This window comes from Phaethon lepturus, unplaced genomic scaffold (assembly GCF_000687285.1).
Source record: "Phaethon lepturus isolate BGI_N335 unplaced genomic scaffold, ASM68728v1 scaffold11360, whole genome shotgun sequence".
NCBI lineage: Eukaryota > Metazoa > Chordata > Aves > Phaethontiformes > Phaethontidae > Phaethon > Phaethon lepturus.
The window spans coordinates 13,282-22,856 of NW_010511227.1; the positions used below are offsets into that span (position 1 = coordinate 13,282).

The 9,575-nt window shown below is 39.9% G+C and overlaps 2 protein-coding genes across 2 annotated transcripts in view; one reads left to right on the forward strand and one right to left on the reverse strand.

Moving 5' to 3' along the window:
* LOC104617827 (claudin-19-like) overlaps positions 1-6,340 on the forward strand; it is a 14,365-nt gene extending 8,025 nt beyond the window's left edge. Inside the window, exons 2-5 of the mRNA XM_010283253.1 lie at positions 1,428-1,592; positions 1,735-1,816; positions 4,556-4,666; positions 6,241-6,340. Coding sequence (XP_010281555.1) covers positions 1,428-1,592; positions 1,735-1,816; positions 4,556-4,666; positions 6,241-6,340 — 458 coding nt within the window. The remainder of the gene's footprint in view (positions 1-1,427; positions 1,593-1,734; positions 1,817-4,555; positions 4,667-6,240) is intronic.
* A 2,079-nt stretch (positions 6,341-8,419) lies between these two features.
* DUSP28 (dual specificity phosphatase 28) overlaps positions 8,420-9,575 on the reverse strand; it is a gene marked incomplete at its 5' end in the record, with an annotated part of 1,411 nt that continues 255 nt past the window's right edge. Inside the window, 2 exons of the mRNA XM_010283263.1 lie at positions 8,420-8,545; positions 9,468-9,575. The exon at positions 9,468-9,575 is cut by the window's right edge and continues 255 nt beyond it. Of these exons, the coding sequence (XP_010281565.1) occupies positions 8,420-8,545; positions 9,468-9,575 (234 nt within the window). The remainder of the gene's footprint in view (positions 8,546-9,467) is intronic.

The following is a 9,575-nucleotide window of genomic DNA, read 5'->3' on the forward strand; positions in this document are numbered from 1 at the left end:
GCCATGGTGTAAGGTCCCAAACTAGGTATCAGCAGTGGAGTTGAGTGCAAAAACCTTAAACTGTTAATGGTACTTTGAGAGGTCTTTCCACTTCTATTACTGTCTGTATTTTTCTCCCAGAAAATTTTAAAATCAATACTTATCGAAACATTAATTCCTCAAACAATGTTATTGTTTAATGCTTCTGTGTATTTATCTCAGGACTGCTTATTAGTGTCTTTGACAAGTCTCAAGCTTGCAGGACCAATAATCTTAGGCCATATAAAGCCATACAGCCCACTGAGTCTGAGTGTGAACCCATCACTTCACCTCCTGTTTCTGTGACCAATTTTTGTTGTCTGGAGAGTTACGGGCTCACTCCACTACAGAGCTAGAGAGAGCAGTTTACCAGGCAGGACATGGAGGTGATCAGGGAGCGTGAGCTTGAACGCTAGCATCAACTATGTGACTGTCCAGACACAGCCCAGTTCAGACCCTTTTGTGGTATGGTTGGCAGCCAAGACCCGTCAGATTGGTCATGACATGTTTGTCTCATACAGCAAAGGTGCCAAAGTGCCATTTGACCCGGAACCTGCCAAATCTAGGGTGCCATTTTAAAGGACCCCAAAGTCCCTCTTTGACTTTCCTTCTTAGGTGGGTTAATAATCTGGTCCCAGTTTTTGTGCGATCAATACCTAAGTGTGAAGACCAGGAGCTTAAGTAATGCAGAATTGTCAGCATAACCAGAGAAAGAGCTTTGGGAATATTGCTGTAGCTGGTGACAAATTCCCTAACATGCCCACACCGGCTGTAACCTCTCCACAAGAGTATGTCTTAGGTAGAAGAGGGGGGCTGCAGCTCTCGCATCTGCTCATCTTCCATTCATTACCTCAACTCAAAGTTTAAAGTGCACTGCTAACTCAAGCACTTTCTTTCCCATCTCTCACCGACAGTAGCAAAACCAGGACATTTTTCTGATTTCTCTGTAGTTCCAGAGCTCCGCATACCTTGGGTAGGACCAAGGAGTTCAGAGGTGTCCTGTGCGCTGAGCTGTACAGGTATAAGGAAGGCACCAGGACTTGTGAGTAGGAGACATGCATCTGCTCCTATAAATGACCATGTATACTGCTAGGCGTTTTCACAGGACTTAAAGGTGTAAGATATGGAGGGCTCGCTATAATTTTTCAGGGTTTACTAAAGGCCCAAGAGGATTTACTGAGCTTATAAAGTGTAATTGTAGTTCAACTCTGAAATCTGATTGATTTGAAGGCTAAACATTGTAGGGTTGGTGTGCTTCTCTGAACCAAGTAACAGAGTTGGACAAGATTCACTCATTACTGCTCCTGTTAATTTTTTCACTTCCTCCAATAACTTTTATTTTTTCCAGCACAAGATTAATTTAATTTCTGTAGAGATCCTGATTTGTTTTCTCTTTTTCTGTCTTTTAGCGCATATTCAGGCATGCCGAGCCTTGATGATTATTTCCATCCTTTTGGGATTCATAGCTACAGTACTCTCATTGCTTGGTTTGAAGTGCACAAACGTTGGGTTGAGCGATGAAGATGGGAAAATGAAGTTTGCTGCCACGGGAGGATTTCTCTTTATTTTAGGAGGTAATATCAAGGCTGAAATGAGAATGCTATCAATACTTTGTATTGCTTTCACAGCTAGACTGAAATGAACACTTGTTCTTGGTTTAAAGTTGTTACCACCATTAATCATTCACCTGTGTGCTTTTTAAACTTTTTCTGGTAGGTCTGTGCTCCATGGTGGCTGTTTCTTGGTATGCTGCAATGGTTACTGCTCAGTTTTTTGACCCACTGTATGCTGGAACCAAGTAAGTTAATAGATCTGTCATACCGAACTCTATTAGCGTTACAGACAGCTGCACAAACCTCAGCTGTTCCAGAGTTTCAGAACCTGGACGGATCCCGTTATCCAGTCCTACAGGAGGAAAAATTTGTCTTCAGGGGGTCTTTTCACCTCAGAGATGTTGGTGGGGAGAGAGGAGCGTTCTCTACTGGAAGGTTTAGTAAGCATGTGGGGAATATCAACTCCACAGCTGAAGGGTTTCTGTACTGTGTTTACATTTTCTTGTGAGACTCAGTTAAGTGCACATCTCAATGCTATGAAGAAGAAAAGGTCAAAGTCTTAATTTTCTTCAGCATTCAGACCAAAAGAGGTACAAAATTCTAGCTATGGCTAGAATACAATGCCTCAGATGTACAAGCAAATGAAAAAACGTACCGACACCAGCTTGAACTGCGTACCAGTGACCTGCAGATAGCTCAGAAATGTCACTGAAGTGTGCTGCTTGTCTTAAAGAAAAGAAGTAAAAAAATATTTTTCCTATGTAACAGCTCAACTTTTTTTGCCTTATGAGGCAAAGTTTGTGGGACTATCAGCTCATACAGCTGCACACAAACAAGTTTCAAGGTATAAAAGCTCTTGTTCTTGTCTGATATAAAAGCAACAGTCTTCAAACCCAAATGCCCGCTTATGGCACCTTATCTAGGTCAATAGATTTAGCAATGAGGAACAAGGGTGGAGGTGACCGGGCCTCTCCTTCAGAGAGGAGGAAAAAGGGAGGGGGAAACACAATGTATTGTCTGTGGAACATGAGAGAGCTGGTTTGGGAAAAAGGGGACACTTACTTACTTATAATTTGCCAGTATCTCTACCAAGTATGTAATTTTTAGATCAGTAAACTGTAAGTCTTTAGTTGCTGGGATCGTATTTGGAGTGTTTTGTAAGTTTCTTCCTGTCAATCAGTTCAGGGAAGTCAGAGGTGAAGTGGTTTGTTATGAATCAAAGTACTTTAAGCAATTGCTTTGGATGTTTGTCCGTTTTCCTTGTGTTTTCAAACAAGTACTTACAAAGAAATTGCACTTGTGAATACTTTTTGTTGTTTTATATCCCCTTGAGAGAATTATATGAAGGGTAATAAAGACGTTAGAGGACTGAAACAACTGTTGATAAGAAATTTCAGTTAGTGGGATAGTTAGTGAGTTTTGTAGTTATCTGGTATAGCTTTGGGCTTCAACATCAATGCATGTTAATCAGTTACCGGAGTGTTTGCATTTGGTAGCTAAAGAAATTTTTTTTTTTAATATCTAAACTTCATGTTTAAGACTATCGATTCACTATGCAGTTCGTTCTTAGTGAATTAACTTTGATCATTGGTAAAGCTAGGCATGCTCTTGAGGAAGTTTGTGCTCCTTGGACTCTGTGAGGCAGGTTTAAATTCAATTGCAGGCCAATACTGATCTTCACTCTTAAGAGACTGGCAAATCTGGTTTTTCAGACTGCATTTTTTTGGCCTGACTTCAGCAAATTAGTAAAGTTAAGTTAACCTCTACTAATTCTTGGAGTTCTCATGCAAGCTAAATTGTCCTGCAGATCCCTCCTATACACTTCCCTTTGGTATGACGTCTACAGCATTCCAGCAGCGATGATTGCATGCACTGGGCAACACTCTCCAATTGCTCCTCCAGCAACTTGCACTCCTGTTTTTCTAAGATAAGATAATGATTGTCTCCTTGTTCCGTGTTTGGAAGGCACCTGAAACAGGGGAGACCTTGTGGCTCCAACGTGTGATGAGAACATGGAGAGCAGTGAACCTGTGTAAACCTCTGAAACCCTCCTGTTAGCAATTAATTCTGGAGTCAGAAACTTCAACATTTTTAAATAATGATTTTGCGTGTGCAAGTGGAAAGAAAACACTGGTTTCAGTACAGCTTCTACAGAGTCCATGACACTTAATTTTGCTCTTATGTTAATTATCTCAGACCAGAGAGGTACAGCCATATTGTGAATATAGTCATTGTCTGAATATAAACACTTGTTTGCCTCTTTTTGTGAAACTCCTGCCAGACTTTCCTAGGCTCAGTTGTGTCTAGTCTTTGGGTCAAATTCATTATCAGTGAATTTCTTGGGCTGGACTAGGGAGTTTTCTGAAGGGTGTAGTTTTGTACAGTAAAATGGGGAACTATTCTTTTTCAACCTGGGACTAATTCATAAATGTATTATTTATTTCAGCCATATAACCACAGAGAGTGCTACATATTCTTTTGGATATGTAAGTTTGAAAACTAGCCCTATACATACAGCTACTTCTAGGTGAGATGTAGTGTCGTGTCCATAGAAAACTGATTTCTATGGTTAGCCTTTTCTCGTGACACAGGCAGTAAGGTCCAAATCATTCAGTTCACAAAATGACTTCAGTGGCACAGCCAATACAAGGGCAAAATAAGTGTTGTGGACTGCACAGAAGGTACAGTATTATCATTTATTATCAACAATTTATTAAATACATGCAAGTATTTATTGCTACTTATCTTTGTAAGAACTTTCTGTCACTAATTTGGCAGAACACTTACTTAAATACACATGTAAGAGTTTTACTGAACAGACAAAGACATATCTTTTTTCCTCTGTTGAAGTACCTTTCAGTTAGCTGATTTCTATGCAAGCAAAATTTGTTTGTTTCCATGATTTGTGCACCTTATGCTTAGTCTACAATAATGGCTTTGTGATCCTGTTATATGCAGTTTCCATAAAATCTTTCATGTTTCAGGTATGAACTAGGAGATGCTCTGTACTTAGGCTGGGCTGGATCTGTTCTTTGTATGCTTGGTGGGATCTTACTGACCTGTTCATGCAAAGGGAAGAAAAAACAGGATTACAGGTAATCTTGGATTTATCAGTTGAAACAGTAGCTGTCACTTATATACCATTTTCCATCTGTATACTACTCTCTCTCCCTCACCCCCTGGTTATAAATCTGTAGCCATATAACGTACAAACAGGAAATTGCATCTCTTAGGTCAGTGCTATGGCATGGCACACACTTGTAATGGCGGGGGATGCTATACCAAATACTTGTACCTCCCAGATAGTGTACTTGTTGATTCTTTGCCATCAGCGGTCACCTCTAACTAGTATTTGGTAATTCTGGGTACTGCTGATGGTTCCAAGATCTACGTGATGAAAATGCACAGTGAAAGAGTGACCTGTTGCCAGAAGAAAAGCGTATCAAAGTATGTTGTGTATTATAATCAAGTTTTTCTGCAATACTCACTACTATTAAAATATCCAAACACCATTTAATGCGCAGAGAGTGGAACGATGTTTCCCTCCTAAAGCGTATCCCATTGATCATTAGACACACATGGTTTTAAACTAAAAGAGGGGAGATTCAGACTAGGTATAAGGAAGAAATTTGTCACAATAAGGGTGGTGAAGCACTGGCACAGGTTGCCCAGCAAGGTGGTGGATGCCCCATCCCTGGCAATATTCCAGGTCAGGTTGGACGGGGCTGAGCAACCTGATCTCGTTGAAGATGTCCCTGCTCACTGCAGGGGGGTTGTACCAGATGACCTTAAAAGGCCCCTTCCAACCCAAAGATTCTATGATTTTTTAAATTTTTCTTATGGAAATGCCTTGTTGTGCATGAAATCAGGAAAGTTGAGATTTCTGGCCTCAAAATTTAATCTTGCATGGATTTTTTTTCAATCTTAAATTATTCACACATACAGAAGGTCCCTTTCTGAAGGATGAAATAATTGTCAGAAATAGCAGACGTCCATGTCTGTCTACCTCGAGGAACCCAAATGTACTGGCTAAGCTTGAGAGGATGGAAGGAAGAAGCATGTTCACTGCTGCTATATTTAATCTTAGGAATGTTATGTCAAAACACATAATAAGTAAGTGAGAGCATTCCTCTGATATTCCATTGCCTAATCTAAAGCCATTTAAGTTTTACAGTAGTATTTCATCAGCTATATTGGACTTTCGATCTTGCTTGCCATACTTTGATACAGAGTACCAAATACCCTGAAGTATCTTGAAAATCAGGTAAAACCGATGTATGAAATACAAGTTCAACATGGCAAATGACAGATGAAGAGGTTGGCTGAAGATACCTCTGTTTTCCTTTCTCATGATCTTGACTCAAAGACTGCAGCTTGCTCCAAGGCATTAAGGTCCAGGTTCTCTTCTGCTTTAGGGACTTGACTAAAATGCCTCAAAGGAAGAGCACACACCAGTTACTGTGTTTCTGGTTATGAGAGAGATGGCTGTGCTGCCTGTCAAAGAGCCCATCTCTTTTCCCTTAAAGTTCTCACTATAAGACTGGTGAGAACAATAGGCCTCTAATTGGGTCAGATACAGACCTAAATGCATAACTTCCTAAGCATCTGAAACTTTGGTTGTGTACATAATACCTATTATATTGTATCTTTTTTTTTTCTTAATTTACAGTTGCAACAAATACATGTATTCAGCAGGCCAGGCAGCTCATCAGCAGCGCATTTACACCAAAAACTCTGAGACAATCATAAGCAACAAGGAGTATGTCTAAACTTGCCTTTTACATCACTTGTAACTCAAATAAAGAAGTGAACTACTTCCAGAGTTCCGGTTCCAAGTTGCAATCTTTCCTCTTGATTTGGAGCAGTACAAGGAGGTATGGTTTTCAGTGTAAATAGGAATGTTTTTCCAGGAATGGTTTTCAACTGCAAATAGGCTTCTACAGAAAATGCCGTGACGTAAAATCCTGTGGCATGAAGGTTTTCTGCATGCTGAGAAGCCTGGTAAAATTTAACCACAGAGTGCAGCGTATCCTGACAATCAAGAGCAACTGTATCTATTTCAGCTGACTCAAAACTGCGGAACTGATATGCTGTAGCTGACTGCAAATTAATATGTCTCACAGTTAAAAATGTATTGTGTTTTCATTAATGTTTAGCTTCCTACTTTTGTTAGCAGCTTTAGCTTCTGACAGGAAATAAACTTTATTCCACAGACTGACTGAAACAGATTTTTTGATGAGTGGTATCCTGGCCATTAATAAGGATACAGTCAATATACTGTGGGCTTTAAGTCTCACATTATACTGAAATTCATATTATGTAAGACAGTCAAGATTTATAAAAGCTACAAAAAATTCCCTAACAACCACTTGCCTCCAAATCTGCAGATGCAACAGATTTCTTGTTGGTTGTAATGCAGTTACCAAAGATAAACGATACAGAACGAACCAAACACAGCTGGGAGTAGAGAAAGCATCTGGTGTGAAAATGCCTTGTGATAACTAAAGATGATAGCCCCAATTTTTTATTTTTATTTCTGTGTTTCTAGCTTTTAAAATAATCCTATTTTAACTTTGAGCAATCTTTAACTTTAGGAACTTCTACTGCAGCTGATTTGTCTAATTCATGCAATGCCCCAGTGGCTTTATTCTCTGTCATTGTTCCACCATTAGAATTTCTGCCTTAAACTACTCCACTGCTGGGAGCATATGTTTGCCTTCTGTAAGCATGTAGCTTCTGATGAGCTAACTTTACTTCGTATTGATGCTTTGAGCATCGTGGAATGGAATTGCACACTGCAGGTTCACAGGTTTCATAACTTGTCCCTTTTAAATTACAAATGTATTAATACAGTTCGACAAAGTACCCTGTTGTTTCCCTCTACTTTTAATGTCTTACAAAAAACATAATCGTCATCTGATTTAGAAGTTTCACGCTGCTTCCTTATATCACAGATATAAGGAAGATATCCCAATAGATAACTTCACAGGGCAACCTGCAAGCAGTCTTAGCAGAAACTATTTAGCCATGTTGCTTGCATGCAGATACAGCTGACTTGTAAACTGACACGTTAGGTCATGATAGATCTTGCTAGGCTTAGTAAGGAGAGCTAAAAGGAGTGAGGATTACTTTTAGATTGCCAGTGTCATCTTCTTCCCTCCAGTATCAACTACTCTTTTAAAAATCATCCCTTTGGTCTTTTGGAGAATAATTTCAAAAGATGAAAAGGCAGTTAGCTTACAGGGTGGGAGCTCAACTCCTTACCATCACCTGTATATTCTGCTCTCTGGGCTTTTAGGTAATTTTGTGATGGTGTTTTGGTCTAGTTGGCTGTAAGGAAAATGCAGAGCTCAGCAATGACTAAGCAGTTCCAGTGTCTGTTTCCCACCAAAGGCTGCGTCAGCTCATGAACATGAATTATGATCCAATAGGGGAGAGCCAAGTTCAGAACCTCCTCGGTCTGGCATCAGATCTTCCAGTGACATCACTGGGAAGTTTAATTAAAAACCAAGAGTAAAATCCCTATGTAGTAACTAACTCAACTCATTCATTTGTTCAATACATTGTTTTTATATTCAGCGTCATTCAGGGAAAAATTAAGTGCTGACGATACCATGCCTTTCCCTGGTTTGTTTACAGTCCTTCCAACCATTTTCTGTTCCTGCTGTTTCTTCCCGCTTGTCTGCCCCTTCCCATGCACCTTCAATGGTAACGCTCTGAAAGAATTTGATGAACCATCAACTCAGTTTGGGGAGTAAGGCATTTTATGTATAGGCGATATATGGAAGAGCTTTATTTATTTATTTTTTTAATCTGTAGCAAGCCACTTAACTCTCATTAAAACAGCTTCACACATTGCTACTTTTAACTCCTTTGCTCAGCTGCTTTGGTACCTGCAAATCTTCTTCATATCGCTGGAGCTGAGACCAAAATCCTGCATTCGGTTCTGCTACTGGCCTGGCAGCCTTCACAGTCTAGAAAAAAGGAGAGACATTATAGAAGCAAGGGAAGGTATCGTGCAAACAGCTTTCTTCCTCTTTGACTTTTGAGTAGATTTACTTTGGTTTTGATTTTGCTATGGAATAATAAACATATTTTGGAGAGCTGACCTCACCCTCTGCTTGCTAAAACCTCCTGGCATGTGGTCCATGTTACAGAATGGATTCATGGGCAAGACACAAAAAGGAGCTGTTGAATTTGCTGGAAATGTGAACGTCTCTCACAAAGTGGGAGCACGGTCTCTCTGAGTGTTCATCTTTAAGACAGAGTGAAACTTGGTCATGTATCTGCACTCCTATGTCTCGTACTGAGCAAAACACTTGTCTAGATTAGAGACTTTAGGGTTACGTCTACCAAATGGGTGATGGCTGAAAGACTGCAGGGCACCAGTCCTATGTATTGGATGGGCTTCCTAATGAAGATGATGCTCTTACTCATAGCTAGATAGTCCCTGTTCAGTAGGCCTAATAGGTGATGTTTCTTTGCTGCGTTGAGCTGTCACACAGGTGGTAAGAGCTAATCCTGCAAAACAGGTTCTGCACATATTTGCTTCCTTTTCACTCATTTGCTTTATGTCTCTGTCTTTTTAACTTCACATCATGACCAAGCAAACAACAGGGGAAAACATTCACAAAACAACTAACTTTGCTACCAGTGCTTAAAAGCCTATTTGCATTTGTAGTTGTATCTCTCCCAGAAACCTCACATGGAAAGCTTATTTGCTGGGGGTGAAAAAACTTCCAGTGGCATTTCTATTCAAATGTTGAATACCTATATAACTGCTAATAAACACGTGAGAGCACCAAAATAATTCTATGAGAAATCATTACTCATTATAAGCATTGCGTTTCTTGCCCAAAAGATGTCTAAGTATAAATCTGGGTAGAAGTACAATACCTCAAAGGCATCCTTGAGTGGGAGCTTTCTGTGTCTCATCAGATAAGCAGTGCAAATGGCAGCTGATCGGCTGCGGCCATTTTTACAGTAAACTAAGCACTTCCCACC